This window comes from Puma concolor, chromosome D1 (genome assembly GCF_028749965.1).
Source record: "Puma concolor isolate L17-30 chromosome D1, mPumCon1.1.hap2, whole genome shotgun sequence".
Lineage (NCBI taxonomy): Eukaryota > Metazoa > Chordata > Mammalia > Carnivora > Felidae > Puma > Puma concolor.
The window spans coordinates 85,638,270-85,656,217 of record NC_141676.1 but is presented as its reverse complement, the minus strand read 5'-3'; the positions used below and the strand labels follow the sequence as shown (position 1 = coordinate 85,656,217).

Below are 17,948 nucleotides of genomic sequence, written 5' to 3'. Positions count from 1 at the left end.
AAGCAGGCTCTGCACTGTGAGTGCAGAACCCGACACAGTGCTTAAACTCACAAACCATGAGATCATGACCTGAGCCAAAGTCAGATGTTAAACCAACTAAGCTACTCAGGTTACCCCACATGTTATGTTTTAATCTTGTATTTGACTTATATTTTTTGATAACTAAAAAGTATTATTATATATTTTGTATGCAATCAATATTCATTTGTATCATATTTTGCTATTTATTTTTTATATCCCAGATATTCTATTTAGGTTACTTTTTTTTCTGTTTGAAGTATATCCTTTACAAATTTCTTTAGTGATATCTGCCTATGGCAAACTGTTGTTTTTGTTTTTGTTTCGTTTTGTTTTGTTTTTTTAGCACCTCAGACTTTCATTGACTCTACAATTCTCATTTGGTAGTTGCTTTCTTTCAGGACATAGTCTGCTACGTTTATGGTTGCATTTGAGAAGTCCTCTGTCAGGCTTAATCCTCTGAAGGTAATCTTTCCTCTGTTGTCTGCTATTAAGATTTTTTTTTTTTTTGTCTTTAGTATTTTTTCACTTAAACTTACTTTATGAACTGAATGTATTTATTTATTATTTTTCCAGTTTGGAACTTCTTGGACATATATATTCTCCACTAGTATCGCTTTAATATTGCTCCTGCCTTGTTGTCTCACTCTGTTCATTCTGGGATTCCAACTACAATTATGTTAGACCTTCTCATGTGTTCTCTGTATATATATTAGTTTGTGTATTTTTTCTTCTTATGTTGCCTGTGGATATTTTCTTCTGATCTATCTTCACATTCTAATGTGTACTGATTCTCTTTTCAGCTGTATCTAAGATAATCTGTACTTTGTTTAAGTTTATTTATTTTGAGAGGGGGGAAGGGCGAGAGAGAGAGAGAGAGAGAGAGAGAGAAACCCAAGCAGGATCCCCGCTGTCAGGCGGCTTGATCTCAGGAACCATGATATCAGGACCTGAGCAGAAATCAAAAGTTGGTGGGTTGCTTAACTGACTAAGTCACCCAGGCACCCAAAGATCATCTGTTTTATCCACCATCATTTTGTCCTCAGTGAGAAGGTGAGTCCAAATAACATAGATCATCATTACTGGAGATTGAAAGTCTTCTGTTATATCTTTTAGTATGTTTCTTAGTTTATTATTTGGTTTATTCAGTTCAGGGACACAAGTTGTGTATAGTGCAAAATTCTTCTGTCTTCCACATGTCTCTCATCCATTTCTCTAGAATCCTTTCTACTTTATGTTCATTTCCATTTACTTTTTTTTTTTACTTTTCACTACTTTTATTTTCTTTTTAGCTGCTTTCGGCTTTGACTTAATATTTTTTATTTTACCTATATTTTTGTTTTTTTACTCCACCAGATTCTATTTATTTAAATTTATTTATTATTTATTTAAATTTATTTATTGAAAGTTAAATTTATTAAATTTAAATTTATTTATTAAATTTATTTATTTAAACGTAAATTCAAATTAGTTAACATAAAGTGTAGTCCAGGCTTCAGGAGTAAAAACCAGCGATTCACCTCTTACACATGACACCCATGCTCATCCCAAAAAGTGCCCTCCCTGATGCCCATCACCCACTTAACACATATCCCTGCCCACCTCCCCTCCAGCAGCCCTCAGTTTCTTCTCTATATTTAAGAGTCTTTTCTGGTTCGCTTCCCTATCTGTTTTATCTTATTTTTCCTTCCCTTCCTCTATGTTCATCTGTTGTGTTTCTCAAATTCCACATATGAGTAAAATCATATGATATCAATATTTTCCAGACTAACTTATTTTGCTTAGCATAATACCTTCTAGTTCCATTCACATTGTTGTAAATGAAAATATTTCATTCTTTTTCATCACTGAGTAGTGATGAATACTCTATATATAGAATAGTATTATAGTAGTATTATAGTAGTATTCTGTATATATAATATATGTATATATTATATATATGGAAATACATAAATATATGTATTATATATATATATATAGTATTATATATATATATGTATATTATCCATTCATCAATTGATGGATATTTGGGGCTCTTTCCATAGTTTGGCTATTGTTGATAGCATAGCTATAAGCACTGGTGTGCATGTGCCCCTTCAAATCAGCATTTTTGTACCATTTGACTAAATACCTAGTAGTGCAATTGCTGGGTTGTAGGACAATTATTTTCAATTTTTTGAGGAACCTCTATACTGTTTTCCAGAGTGGCTGCACCACTTTGCATTCCCACCAACAATGCAAAAGTGTTCCCCTTTCTCTGCATCCTTGCCAACATTGTTTCCCGAGTTCCCGACTTGTTCATTTTAGCCATTCTGACAGGTGTGCATTCTCTTTGCGGTTTTTGTATTTTCCTGATGATGAGTGATGTTGAGCATCTTTTCATGTGTCTGTTAGCCATCTGGATGTCTTTGGAAAAGTCTGTATTGTCTTCTACCCATTTCTTCACTGGATTATTTGGTTTTTTGTGTGTGTGTTGAGTTTGGTAAGTTCTTTATAGATTTTGGATACTAACCCTTTATTCGATATGTTATGTGCAAATATCTTCTCCCATTTTGTTGGTTGCCTTTTAGTTTTGTTGATTGTTTCCTTCACTGTGCAGAAGCTTTTTAGATTGATGAAGTCCAAATAGTTCATTTTTGCTTTTATTTCCTTTGTCTTCTGAGATATATCAAGTAAGAAGTTGCTGTGACCAAGGTCAAAGAAGTTGCTGCTTGTCTTCTGTAGGATTTTGGTATTTTCCTGTCTCACGTTCAGGCCTTTAATTCATTTTGAAATATTTTGTGTATGGTATAAGAAAGTGGCCCAGATTCATTCTGCATTTGGCTGTCCTTTTTTCCTAGAACCATTTGCTGAAAATACTGTCTTTATTCCATTGTATACTCCTTCCTGCTTTGTAAAATATTAGTTGACCATATATTTGTGGGTCTATTTCTGGGTTCTCTATTCTATTCCATTGATCTATGTGTCTCTTTTTGTGCCAGTACCATACTGTCTTAATGATTACAGCTTTGTAATACATTTTAAAGTCTGGAATTGTGATGCCTCCAGCTTTGGTTTTCTTTTTGTTTTTGTTTTTGTTTTTCTTTTATTTTACAAATTTTTAAACCTTTATTTATTAACGTTATTACATTATGGTGTTTATTTAACTACCCAGGTGTCTCTGGTTTTCTTTTTCAACATTACTTTGGCTATTGAGGGGTCTTTCGTAGTTCCATACAAACTTTAGGATTGTTTGTTCTAGGTCTGTGAAGAATACTGGTGTTATTTTGATACGGATTGCATTGAATGTGTAGATTGTTTTGGGTAGTATCAATATCTTAGCAATATTTTTTCTTCTAATCCATGAGCATGGAATGTTTGCCCATTTCTTTGAGTCTTTTTCAATTTCTTCCATAAACTTTCTATAGTTTTCAGCATACAGATCTTTTACCTTTTTGGTGAGGTTTATTCCTAGGTATTTTATGGGTTTTGGTGCAATTGTAAATGGGATTGATTCCTTGATATCTCTTGCTGCTGCTTCATTAGTGGTGTATAGAAATGCAGGCAATTTCTGTGCGTTGGTTTTATATCTTGCAACTTTGCTGAATTCTTGTGTCATCTCTAGCAATTTTTTGGTGAAATCTTTCAGGTATTCCATATAGACTATCATGTCATCTGCGAAGAGTTTTACTTATTCCTTGCTGATTTGGATGCCTTTTTTCTTTTTGTTGTCTGATTGCTGAGGCTAGGACTTCCAATACTATGTCGAACAACAGTGGTGAAAGTAGACATCCCTGTTGTGTTTCTGACCTTAGGGGGAAAGCTCTCAGTTTTTCCCCATTGAGTATGATATTAGCTGTGGGCCTCTCATATATGGCTTTTATGATGTTAAGCTATGTTCCTTCTATCCCTACTTTCTTGAGGGTTTTTATCAAGAAAGGATGCTGTATTTTGTCAAATGCTTTTTCTGCATCTATTTAAAGGCACCAGGTTAATATTTTAGCTTCTTATGTTTTCTTATTCTGTCTTCCTTGAGCACTTTTAGTTGTGTTTAATGCCTGAGTTTATAGAGGTAACTGTTTCATTGAGATTCTTAACTTCACAACAATATTTTTGGGCCACAATTTTGACTGTCCCATGGCAAGTGTTTGATGTTTATCTTTTGTAATTTCTTTCCTTTTTTTCTCCCTGTTTTTATGGTAATTAAAAAACGTATTCTGTTCTTATTCCTTTTTTATTATTACTCTTTAGTTAAGATCAGTTTTTATTGGTTCAAAAACTTAAGTGACGTTCTATGAGATAGAGTACATGACTGTATCTCAGGCTAACAATCTTAATGACACATTGTTTTATGTAGGGATGAATTCTTTTCTTTACCTACCTCCTTTTTCCCATTTTTGGCTGACCAAGGGAAGCAGTTGAAATCTGCTCTCAGATGCCTCACAAGCAGACTTCTTTCCACTAATAGTTTTTATCTGTGATTCTGCGATAATTGCTTTCTTTCAAGCTTCTGATACATTTTGTTATGCAAAGTGTACTCCTTTTGCCAGCTCATGTGCCCCATTTTGTAATTAAAAATAAAAAAAACTTTTGATATTTCACTATAGGATATGCTTTATATTTGGGAGAAATTTGTGCTGGCACCCTTTCCTAAAATCATCAACAAAAAGCATCTTCTTTCTTCATTTGTTTAATACATGATAAAACTTCAGTACTTTGGCACTCGTTCTTTTTAATTTATATTTTGAAGTTTCAGATGTCTGCTAGGTTCATGGAAGATGTTGTTTGTGTTTCCATTTCTCATTCTTCATTTTGGTTTTGAGGATATCCAAGAGGAGAATATCAAATGCACCAATAGCACAGTAACACTTTAATACCAGAAATCAGTCTTCCCTCTTTAATACAAATGGCATTTGTGTAGTAAAAGTTTCCAATGAAAAAGTAATTAAACTACCAAAAAGGAAGAAAATGGAAGCCAGGTAATATGGATTTAATTCAGGAAACAGAATATAATATAAAAATTCTTATTAATAGTCATAAATATATGGATAATATTATTTATACATGAGACAAGAGTAAGATATTAAGAAAAAGGGATACTCAGAGAACCAAAAGAAACCTTTGAAATAATTTTATCATTTATTGTGTTGACCATTTGAGGGGCATTTTCAATCTAGAGATACATATCCTTCAGTTAAAGGAAGTTTTCATGTTAGTTATTTGTAATTTCCTTTCCTCTGTGTTCTTTGTCCTCTTTTCATAACTTTTATTAGTAAGGTGTTGGGCATCCTAAATTGATCTTATAAGATATTTAAGTTGTCTCATATTTTATATCCTGTTGACTTTTACTATTTATAGGAAATTTCCTCAATTTTACCTCCAACTCATTTTTAACTTTTTATTTAAAGTTTTTATCTTGTATTCAATTTTTCTGATATTCTTTTTACATCTTCTCAGGCTTGATATTTGCTTTTGTTTGTTTTTAGAGGAATAAACCCATTATGGTCATGGAATTCTGGGTTGGCTGGTTTGACACATGGGGAGGTAAACATATGATTAAAAATGCTGAAGGTAAGTGTTTTGCAGTGTTTGACCCCAAGTAGAGGTGGCCCTGAGTCATGGATCATTCACACATTTATTTGCTAATTAATTAGCTCATTCAACCACAAATATTATTCAATACCTATTAGGTACAGGGATTTGGGTAGGCTTGAGGGTGCATTGATGAACAAAAATGACCTGGTTCCTACCCTCAGGGTAGAGATGAAAAATAATTAAGAGTTTAGTATAATTGACAGTTAAGAAATGATCAAGAGTTCCATATATGAAAAGTGCTTTGAAGCAAACAAACAGGTGCAGTGATAGAAAAGACAGGGACAGGCCTGCAGACGTAAGGCGAGGTGGTCATGGAAAGGGTCTTGGAAAGACAACATCTCTGAAGAAGGGGATGCATTTGCTAAAAGTCTTAATCGTCTCTGGTAAATGCACAGGCCATTGCCATGGTGTTGTCAACTACATGGTAGTAATTATCAGAAGACAATATGCGATGATAGTTGAAAGCATGGATCCTGGAACCAAAGAGATAAGGATTTCAGTCTTAACTCTGCTAGTCTGCATAACTAGCTGTGTGACCCAAGGCAGCTTTCCTTGTCTGCTAAGTCTCAGTGCCCTCACCTGAAACAGGAATTATCAAGTAACCTACCTCATAGGCTTGTTGTGAGGATTTAATTAGATAAACCACTCAGAACAGTGCCTGGCAGATGTTGTTGACTTAATAAAAATATTTTGCTACTAAAGATATTTTGCTGTTGATATGAAAACAAGCTCACTTGTACCAGAAGTAAAGCAAACCAACAAAAAATACCAGGTAACTGAGGAAAGCCCACTTGGACCGAAACAAACCAAAACAAAACGAAAAAACCCACCACCACCACCAAAGTTTTCTGATCACTTTCATGTCAGGCACTATGCCATGTTTCTTATGTATATTCTGTCATCAATACTATGAAGTAGTAGGAATTAGGACCTTCATTTAGTAGATAAAGAAGGAGGCTCTGAGAGAAAAATAGGCTGTCCAATTCATGCAAATATTAAAAAGCACAGCCAGGATTGAATTCCACATGTTCCCCATGATGGCCAGTAGAAAGATGATCGTACCTTTTAAATCATGGTGACAAAATAAGAGTTTCTGTGGCTAAATATTGGGAATAGCCGCTTGTGGACTATTGCAGTGGTTTTAAATGAGTGTCTCAAGAGATAGTAATCCTGGAATGGAGTAATGAGGTTATATTAATTTATTTGTACAATTTCAAAAAATTTAATGAACATTAGATACTTAAGTGACATAAAGGTTCTTGGGCCATTATTAAATATTCTGAGAAAAATAATTTTTTAAAAGTCTTTTGGTATTGATAAGACTTGGTTTCCTGGAATAGTTGTGGTTAATTCCACCTATTTTCTGGTTAGAATCTTAGCGGAGGTTGGAGAACAAAATAATTAAGTTGATTATGTGGGGGAGGGGTTTGAGAATGATAAGATTTTATCAGAGACTTCTGTCTTAATTTTTAATTTTCTCTGTGTTCTTATCTTCCTCCTTTACAGATGTTGAGGATACTGTGTCCAAATTTATCACATCTGAAATCTCCTTCAATGTATATATGTTCCATGGTGGAACCAACTTCGGTTTCATGAATGGGGCCACATATTTTGGGAAACACAGAGGTGTTGTCACTAGTTATGGCAAGTGCTCACTGGTATGGTCACCTCTTGGCATAGTGGTACTGGAGCTCTACAGAGGAGGTTCCAAAAGCATGCCCTGAGCATCAATGAATTCTTGACCTATAATTTATGCTGAGCATTCAGGATTTTCCTGTCTAATTTCCTTTCTTTTGTGATGTTCATAATGCCCCCAACAGGCTGTAATTGAATAGATGCGGTGCCTCAGACCTAGAGCCCTGCTTCACTCATCATATATACTTATCCCTTGAGTTGAACCTTCTAAGACACACAGAATACAAATAGTGACTGCTGTGTGGTCACTGATAGACACACCAAGGCAATCCAGATTGAGGGAAGAAGGGAGTGTCCATTAGAAAGTAAAACAGAAAGATGAGTCCAGTGTCTTGGCAGCCTCAGATCCTCAGGAAGTGTTTGTGGAATGCTCCCAAAGTGGCATTACTTGCACCCTCCCACCCCGCCCCAGCCTGGGATGGACTGGTCCAGGGGGTGGGGAAGATGTATCTTCTGTCTCCCTCTGGTAGTCCTGACCTGTCTCATGACAGAAGTGCTGAAACAGGGTCTATTATGGAGGGTTTCCTGCCAATGACAATATCCTGGTGTCTTGCAGACTATGATGCTGTGCTGACAGAGGCTGGGGATTACACAGAAAAATATTTCAAGCTTCGAAAACTCTTTGGATCTGTTGTAGGTACTCAGAAACATTTTTAACTTGAGGGAGGTTCTCCTGATGAAGTGGAAGGGTAAGGCAAGGGAAGGTTCCCTCATGGGCAGAAACTTGGAGACTTAAGACCTATGGCAAACTTAAGTTCAAATCCCAGTTTTCCCACTTAAAAGATAAGTGGCTTTGCATGAGTATTTTAAGCCCATAAACCTGTTTCCTCATTGAAACATAAAGACAATGATATTTGACTCCTATAGTGACTGTGAAAATTAAGTTACTATTTGTAGAGCTCTTAATATGATGACATAGTACCCTCACATACAATAGCAAAAGCTATCTTACTTCATTTTACTTGTTTAAATAAAGTCAATCATCTACTATGTTCTAGAAAGTAAGTGAGCACTGGCATTGCCAGAAGGCATAAGGTACAGTTCTTGTTCCCTGAGAGCCTTTAGTCTATATGATCAACATTACCCTGTAGAGGTGTGTGTCTATCAGCTATCTGTGCATACAAAATAGTTCCAACTGTTATTTACAGTTTCTCATCACTCTTGGAGAAGTATCGCGTATGCTAGGATAGGACCCGTTTCTCTTGTTGGCTCTGGGGTACAAGAGTTCTTGGGTAGGGCTGAGGAAGTTTGGAGAAGGCAGTAGTTATTTCAGGCACTTCTTGCCCCATGACTCATTTTCATTTCAGCAGTGCATCTGCCCCCTTTACCCAAGCTCTCTCCCAAGGCTGAGTATCCCGCTGTGAAACCATCCCTTTTTTTGCCACTGTGGGATGTTCTACAGTACTTAAATAAGGTGAGTGCTGCCTGGCACTAGAATGGAGGAGTGACCATTGGGGGCATGGGGACAAGGCCTTAGGCCACAGAGTAGAGAATCCTTTAAGAACTTTTTATTGGGAAGGGTGAAAATAAATCCTTTGGATGCCCATATTTAGAATTATGGGGTAAGAACCACAAACTTTCTGGGTAGACTGTGAAGAGGCTTCAACCTGAAGAATGAATGAGGGTGGGGGAGAGGCAAGATATTGGAGGATCCTCTTTGCCAGCTCAGATGAACCCATCTGATAGATGCTCTTGTGTGGGACTACATGATTCCTATGGGAAAGACTAAGAGCCAGGAACCCATGACACCGAGTTTGACTCTACAATCAAATAGGCCAAATCACTGAACTTTTATGGGTTCATACTCTCCCTTTAAAATTATATTACTTGGACTATTTTGAAGAAAAGGTTAAAATTATTTGAAAAATTTTAACTCTTGAATTCATATTAGTTTCACCTCTGCTATCACTGTTTTAGATAAAAAGTCATGATCGGCACATTGTAGATGCTAACTAAATGTTTGTTTTAGTGCATAATTCTTTACTTAACTTAGTTTATGTTGAAATACAACTTATTCACTCCATTAATGGCATGATTGCAGTAATTTTTCCCTCTACCATGCTCCCACCATCCCTTGAGTTTTTCAGACAGTGAAGACGTGGAGATGATGCAAAAGAGCATTATCACATTGCATTGGTTTTAGTATTTATCATCCAAATATCTGTTGGGGACAATTAAGAGGTACAACAAAAAATGACAAGAGCCTGTGGAAGAAGGATCCCAACTTCTCATCATCCTGGTTCCTGTTTCTGCAATGTTTCTCTCACAGCCTGTTATATCTCATACACCAGTCAACATGGAGAGCCTCCCTATAAACAATGGGAATGGCCAGTCCTATGGATTAGTGCTTTATGAGACTTTTATCTGCTGTGGAGGTTCTCTCCATGCTAATGTTCAAGATACAGCACAGGTAGGGGTCAGCAGGCTGTCTATGGAGGTAAGCAGAACATTTAGCCTGACTTATTGGGAAGGATTGTCAATGGTCACTTTACTGTTAGATAATATTTTCAAGCACCTACTATCTGTGAGGCACTGGGAATATAAAGTCAAACCAAAGAAACTTGCTTTCTGCTTTATCACAAATTAAGTGTATGAAAGCCTCCTGGTTAGCTTCTATCCATCTGTGATCACCAAGGCCAGTCCCTTACTTCATAATGATCTGTTCCCTAAACCAGAGCCTCTCTTTTCCTTTCTTCAGGTACACCTACCAGTCTGATGCTGGCTCTTCTTTTGCAGGTGTTTTTGAATGAGAAAAATATAGGACTTCTGGGTGATGGTATTAAGAAGTTGAACATTCCTAAAATCAGGGTATGTGATTCAAGAGTCTGGGTGCTTCCTTAGACCTCTGACTCAAATGTAGTAATAGCCTGGTCCTGAGATAGACTACCTCCTTCTTATGCCACTGTCCTTTGGTATTGTTCCTCATTTGGGTTTCCAGCAGCAAGTATTTAGGGCTATAAGCATAAATGCATCTCCTAGGTCCAAGTTTAGCAGAGCTGCAGCATACACGCTTCAGTGTGAATGGAAATTCTCCATTAGGCCCAGAGTCAATCATCTGCCCCTGGTTAGGTCTCTGATCAAAGGCACACAGTTGAGTCAAGGCAAATTCTTTCCCAAGGCAAGTCAGCAGGGAAAACGAAAGATTGAGTTTGGAACAGGAACACAAAGAGTCCTCATGAGAGAGGAGGATTGTTGGGCTCTAGAGTAGAGCCCATTTTCTCCCATTTACTTGTACTTCCATCTGGGACTCAGAGAATAGAATGGGTTCTAGAGTAAAAACTCTACGTAGCCATGTAGTCTCTGTGAACTGGTCTATCCCAAGCAGGAATGTCAACAACTACTTCTCCTCCTCCTTCTCCTCTTCCTCTTTCTCCTCCTCCTTTTCCCTCCGCCTCCTCACCCTCTCCTTTCTCTCTCCCTGTCCCTCTGCTTCTTCTTAGGAATGTCAACTTCTAAGAATCCTGGTGGAGAATCAAGGACGAGTCAATTTCTCATGGAAAATTCAAGATCAGTGGAAAGGTGGGAAACAGGCTGTAATCTCTCTTTATGGTTAATTGGATCCTATACTGAAGCAGTATTGCACTTGGGAGGAAAAAATTAAACCCTTGAGCAGTGGGATACCTAGGTCCCAGAACCAAAGACTCAAATTCCTTCCCTCTCCCTGGTCCTGCCTTCTCCTGGTAGGAAAGCACAGCAGTTAGGTTGGGTCTTGGCCTATTGTGGAGCAAGGCCCAGTCTCCCATTGGGAATTTCAGAGAAAGTTCTGATACTAAGTCGACGTTTTCTTGGTAATATGGAAACATACAAGAAACTTTCAGTTATAGCAGGCCAGACAAGTGTTTGCCCTCCTGTCTGAGCCATTGTCATAGGCATATACAGTCTGCATTTCTTTTCCAGACACTGAAGAATGTCTGGTCCCTGTCCACATTCTTTCCTACCCCCACTTGCAGGATTAACTGGATCTGTCACTATTGATAACATTCCCTTGAACGGTTTTATTATCTACTCTCTGGAGATGACCATGAGCTTCTTGAAAGGTATGTTCCTACTTATGCCCAAAAAAACATTTGGAGGGATCAGGGGGCTTACAGATGTCAAACTCTTCACTTTGTAGATGACGAGCCAAGATTCAGAAAAGTGAAATGATTTACCCCTGATTATAGAGTGCTTTAAGGTCAGGACTAGAACCCCAGAACTAGTCTTCTGACTCCTGATTTAATGCTTCTAATATATCTCCCTGATATCAGAATTCTGGGCTCTGAGTGGGGAAACGTTGGCACTAGAAAGAGGAGGAGGTCTTCTTCAAGTCTCTGCTCTTTCTCTAGGCTCCGCTATGCCACCTGGAAGCCTGTCCGAAAAAACTATTCAGGCCCTGCCTTCTACCTTGGTACCTTGAAGGCTGGCTCTTCACCCAAGGACACTTTCCTGAGACTACTTGTAAGTGAGCTGACCTAATCTCTTCTGGTGTCCCAACCACCTATTCTTTTCAAAAGAGTTTTGAAGCAAAGCTATAGTGTTCCTGGAAGGAATACCTCCCTATTCTATTTGTTTTTCTCTTTCTCATTTGGAACAAGACTTCTGACATTTCTTAATCTTCCTAATTTATCATTAGTAAAAAAATAATAAATCAGAACACAATGGAAAATTCGAAATAATAGGAAGCTATAGAATGAAAATGATGAAATTTCTCCTTCTAATCTATTCCCTATTCCAATTCCTTTCTATTTCTCCGGACTAAACATTACCCATGTCACTGGACCAAAATGGGCCACTCCTTGGTGAGTTATGGATAGAGACTATAACAAGTGGAGTTGCCTACAAGGAGATCATGAAAAATAATTTCCAAAGCCTGTCCCCTTAAAGATGGGAAAGCAGACTCCTTTTAGTAGGGCTTGGAATGGATATTCGGAAGGGGTTTTAGCATTATCATGAGGTTGAGGTCACTTCTGGCAATTTTTGGTTCCTCTGCACAGGTGTGGTCCTCAAATATTTCTTTTTCTATTCCAGCAGTACCTTAGTTTCTTTCTAAAGGTAAGATTGACAGCTAGGTAGAAGCTTCTAGGAGTTTAGTTCCTAAAAGGTAATATTTACAGACAGAAACTTCTATAAGAAATTTCCTGAGTTCAGGGGATTAGGCTGGTGATATCAACAGTTTGTGCAATTTCATATATAACTTTGCCAAAACATATACACAATTATTCCATTAATAGGAAGGGGATCATTCCCTAAATTATATTCTGCAACTTTGGGGGGGCAGTAATTTTTACCTAGTATAGCTATATATATATATATATATATATATATATGTACACACACACACATAATGACATAAATGCATGAAATATTATGCACAAAATAAATGGACAGTTCAATAAATTATCACAAAGTGAACACCATGTAATTTATTTGAAATAAAAAAATAAAATATTGTCAGCACCCCTCCCAATCACTGCCTCTCCTCTCTAACTATTATCGTGACTTCTAACACTCCAATTCAGTGCTTCTTCTTTAGACTTCATGTAAGTTGAACTGCCTTCCCCCCCCCCCCCCCCGCGTGGCTTTTTTTGTTGCTGAGATTCAGCCATTAAATGATGTTGTGGGGCTTTATTCATTTTCATAGTTGTATAGGATTCCATTTTATAAAATACCATACTTTATTTAATCTTCAACCATCATTCTACTGTTGATAGACATTTATATTATTTCTAGTGTTTGACTACTATATATATATATATTTTATTTTTTAATATGAAATTTATTGTCAAATTGGTTCCCATAGAACACCCAGTGCTCCTCCCAACAGGTTCTCTCCTCAATGCCCATCACCCATTTTCCCCTCCCACCACGCCCCATCAACCCTCAGTTTGTTCTCAGTTTTAAAGGGTCTCTTATGGTTTGACTCCTTCCCTCTCTGTCCTTTTTTTCTCCCACCCTTCTACACCCCCATGGTCTTCTGTTAAGTTTTCTCAGGATCCACATAAGAGTGAAAACATCAGGTAACTGTCTTTCTCTGTATGACTTATTTCACTTAGCATAACACTCTCCAGCCCCATCCACATTGCTACAAAAGGCCATATTTCATTCTTTCTCTTTGCCATGTAGTATTCCATTGTGTATATAAACCACAACTTCTTTATCCATTCATCAGTTGATGGACATTTAGGATCTTTCCATAATTTGGCTATTGTTGAAAGTGCTGCTATAAACATTGGGGTACAAGTGCCCCTATGCATCAGCACTCCTGTATCCCTTGGGAAAATTCCTAGCAGTGCTACTGCTGGGGCAGAGTAGATCTGTTTTTAATTTTTTGAGGAACCTCCACATTGTTTTCCAGAGTGGCTGCACCAGTTTGCATTCCCACCAACAGTGCAAGAGGGTTCCCATTTCTCCACATCCTCTCCAGCATCTATAGTCTCCTGATTTGTTCATTTTGGCCACTCTGACTGGCGTGAGGTGATACCTGAGTGTGGTTTTGATTTGTATTTCCCTGATAAGGAGCGACGCTGAACATCTTTTCATGTGCCTGTTGGCCATCTGGATGTCTTCTTTAGAGAAGTGTCTATTCATGTTTTCTGCCCATTTCTTCACTGGATTATTTTTTTTTTCGGGTGTGGAGTTTGGTGAGTTTCTTTATAGATTTTGGATACTAGCCCTTTGTCCAATATGTCATTTGCAAATATCTTTTCCCATTCCGTTGGTTGCCTTTTAGTTTTGTTGATTGTTTCCTTTGCAGTGCAGAAGCTTTTTATCTTCATGAGGTCCCAATAGTTCATTTTTGCTTTTAATTCTTTGCCTTTGGAGATGTGTCCAGTAAGAAATTTCTGCGGCTGAGGTCAGAGAGGTTTTTTTCCTGCTTTCTCCTCTAGGGTTTTGATGGTTTCCTGTCTCACATTCAGATCCTTCATCCATTTTGAGTTTACATTTGTGAATGTGTAAGAAAGTGGTCTAGTTTCATTCTTCTGCATGTTGCTGTCCAGTTCTCCCAGCACCATTTTTTAAAGAGACTGTCTTTTTTCCATTGGATATTCTTTCCTGCTTTGTCAAAGATTAGTTGGCCACACATTTGTGGGTCCAATTCTGGAGTCTCTATTCAATTCCATTGGTCTATTTGTCTGTTTTTGTGCCAATACCATACTGTCTTGATGATTACAGCTTTGTAGTAGAGGCTAAAGTCTGGAATTGTGATGCTTCTCACTTTGGTCTTCTTCTTCAATATTACTTTGGCTATTCAGAGTCTTTTGTGGTTCCATACAAATTTTAGGATTGCTTTTTCTTTTTTTTTTTTTTAATTTTTTTTAACGTTTATCTATTTTTGAGACAGAGAGAGACAGAGCATGAACGGGGGAGGGGCAGAGAGAGAGGGAGACACAGAATTGGAAGTAGGCTCCAGGCTCTGAGCCATCAGCCCAGAGCACGACATGGGCTTGAACTGACGGACCGTGAGATCGTGACCTGAGCTGAAGTCGGGCGCTTAACCGACTGAGCCACCCAGGCGCCCCTAGGATTGCTTTTTCTAGCTTTGAGAAGAATGCTGGTGCAATTTTGATTGGAATTGCATTGAATGTGTAGATAGCTTTGGGTAGTATTGACATTTTGACAATATTTATTCTTCCAATCCATGAGCACAGAATGTTTTTTCCATTTCTTTGTATCCTCTTCAATTTCCTTCATAAGCTTTCTATAGTTTTCAGCATACAGAGCTTTTACATCTTTGGTTAGGTTTATTCCTAGGTGTTTTATGACTCTTGGTGCAGTTGTGAATGGGATCAGTTTCTTTATTTGTCTTTCTGTTGCTTCATTATTGGTGTATAAGAATGCAACTGATTCTGTACATTAATTTTGTATCCAGTGACTTTGCTGAATTCATGTATTGGTTCTAGCAGACTTTTGCTGGAGTCTGTCGGGTTTTCCATGTAGAGTATCATGTCATCTGCAAAAAGGAAAAGGTTTACTTCATCTTTGCCAATTTTGATGCCTTTGGTTTCCTTTTGTTGTCTGATTGCTGATGCTAGCACTTCCAACACTATGTAAAAAACATTGGTGAGAGTGGATATCCCTGTCGTGTTCCTGATCTCAGGGAAAAAGCTCTCAGTTTTTCCCCATTGAGGATGATGTTAGCTGTGGGCTTTTCATAAATGGCTTTTATGATGTTTAAGTATGTTCCTTCTATCCGACTCTCACTCTCTCAAGTGTCTTTATGAAGAAAGATGCTGAATTGTCAAAGGCCTTTTCTGCATCGATTAACAGGATGATATGGTTCTTATCTTTTCTTTTATTAATGTGATGTATCACATTGATTGATTTGCGAATGTTGAACCAGCCCTGCATCCCAGGAATGAATCCCACTTGATCATGGTGAATAATTCTTTTTATATGCTGTTGAATTCGATTTGCTAGTATCTTATTGAGAATTTTTGCATCCATATTCATCAGGGATATTGGCCTGTAGTTCTCTCTTTTTTTTTTTTTTTTTTTTGCTGGGTCTCTCTCTGGTTTAGGAATCAAAGTAATACTGGCTTCATAGAATGAGTCTGGAAGTTTTCCTTCCCTTTCTATTTTTTGGAATAGCTTGAGAAGGATAGGTATTATCTCTGCTTTAAACGTCTGGTAGAACTTCCCTGGGAAGCCATCTGGTCCTGGACTCTTATTTGTTGGGAGATTTTGGATAACTGATTCAATTTCTTCGCTGGTTATGGGTCTGTTCAAGTTTTCTATTCCTTCCTGTTTGAGTTTTGGAAGTGTGTGGTTGCTTAGGAATGTGTCCATTTCTTCCAGGTTGTCCGGTTTGTTGGCATATAATTTTTCATAGTATTCCCTGATAATTGTTTGTATCTCTGAGGGATTGGTTGTAGTAACTCCATTTTCATTCATGATTTTATCTATTTGGGTTCTCTCCCTTTTCTTTTTGAGAAGCCTAGCTAGAGGTTTATCAATTTTGTTTTTGTTTTTGTTTTTGTTTTTGTTTTTCAAAAAACCAACTCTTGGTATCATTGATCTTCCTACTGTTTTTTAGGTTCTATATTGTTTATTTCTGCTCTGATATTTATTATTTCTATTCTGCTGGGTTTGGGGTTTATTTGCTCTTCTGACTCTATTTCCTTTAGATGTGCTGTTAGATTTTATATTTGTGATTTTTCTTGTTTCTTGAGATAGGCCTGGATTGCAATGTATTTTCCTCTCAGGACTGCCTTTCCTGCATCCCAAAGCTTTTATATTGCTGTATTTTCATCTTCATTTGTGCCCATGTATTTTCAAATTTCTTCTGTAATTGCCTGATTGACCCATTCATTCTTTGGTAGGGTGTTCTTTAACCTCCATGCTTTTGGAGGTTTTCCAGGCTTTTTCCTGTGGTTGATATCAAGTTTGATAGCATTGCAGTCTGAAAGTGTGCATGGTATGATCTCAACTCTTTTATACTTATGAAGGGCTGTTTTGTGACCCAGTATGTGATCTATCTTAGAGAATGCTCCATGTGCACTCGAGAAGAAAGTATATTCAGTTGCTTTTGGATGCAAAGTTCTAAATATATCTGTCAAGTCTATCTGATCCAATGTATATTTCAGGGCCTTTGTTTCTTTACTGATCCTGTGTCTAGATGATCTATCCATTGTTGTAAGTGGAGTATTAAAGTCCCCTACAATTACCACATTCTTATCAATAAGTTCCTTATGTTTGTGATTGTTTTATATATTTGGGGGCTCCTGTATTCCACGCATAGACATTTATAATAGTTAGCTTTTCCTGATGGATAGACCCTGTAATTCTTATATAATGCCCTTCTTCATCTCTTGGTACAGGCTTTAATTTAAAGTCTAGTTTGTCTGATATAAGTATGGCTACTCCAGCTTTCTTTTGACTTCCAGTAGCATGGTAGATAGTTCTCCATCCCCTCCCTCGCAATCTGAAGGTGTCCTCAGGTCTAAAATGAGTCTCCTGTAGACAGTAATAGAGGGGTATTGTTTTTTTATCCACTCTAATGCCCTATGTCTTTTGGTTGGAGCATTCAGTCCCTTTACATCCAGTGTTATTATAGAAAGATACGGGTTTAGAGTCATTGTGATATCTGTAGGGTTCATGCTTGTACTGATGTCTCTGGTACTTTGTGGTCCTTGCAACATTTCACTCACAGAATTCCCCTTAGGATCTCTTGTAGGGCTGGTTTAGTGGTGATGAATTCCTTCAGTTTTTGTTTGTTTGTGAAAACCTTTATCTCTCCTTGTATTCTGAATCACAGACTTTCTGGGTAAAGGATTCTTGGCTGCATATTTTTTCTGTTCATCACTTTGAAGATTTCCTGCCATTCCTTTCTGGCCTGCCAAGTTTCAGTAGATAGGTCTGCTACTACCGTTATGTGTCTACCTTTGTATGTTAGGGCCCATTTATCCATACCTGCTTTCATTTTTTTTCAATATATGAAGTTTATTGTCAAATTGGTTTCCATACAACACCCAGTGCTCATCCCAAAAGGTGTCCTCCTCAATACCCATCACCGACCCTCCCCTCCCTCCCACCCCCCATCAACCCTCAGTTTGTTCTGTTTTTAAGGGTCTCTTATGCTTTGGCTCTCTCCCACTCTAACATCTTTTTCTTTTTGTTTATTTCCTTCCCCTCCCGCATGGGTCTCTGTTAAGTTTCTCAGGATGCACATAAGAGTGAAACCA

The 17,948-nt window shown here is 37.6% G+C and overlaps 1 protein-coding gene across 1 annotated transcript in view; it reads left to right on the top strand.

The window, feature by feature from the left end:
* The window catches only part of LOC112865216 (beta-galactosidase-1-like protein 3), a 70,356-nt gene that overhangs the window by 38,642 nt on the left and 13,766 nt on the right, over positions 1-17,948 (top strand). The window contains exons 10-18 of the mRNA XM_086676432.1: positions 5,484-5,568; positions 7,099-7,236; positions 7,844-7,924; positions 8,595-8,701; positions 9,557-9,697; positions 10,024-10,095; positions 10,728-10,806; positions 11,238-11,328; positions 11,595-11,724. Coding sequence (XP_086532558.1) covers positions 5,484-5,568; positions 7,099-7,236; positions 7,844-7,924; positions 8,595-8,701; positions 9,557-9,697; positions 10,024-10,095; positions 10,728-10,806; positions 11,238-11,328; positions 11,595-11,724 — 924 coding nt within the window. The remainder of the gene's footprint in view (positions 1-5,483; positions 5,569-7,098; positions 7,237-7,843; positions 7,925-8,594; positions 8,702-9,556; positions 9,698-10,023; positions 10,096-10,727; positions 10,807-11,237; positions 11,329-11,594; positions 11,725-17,948) is intronic.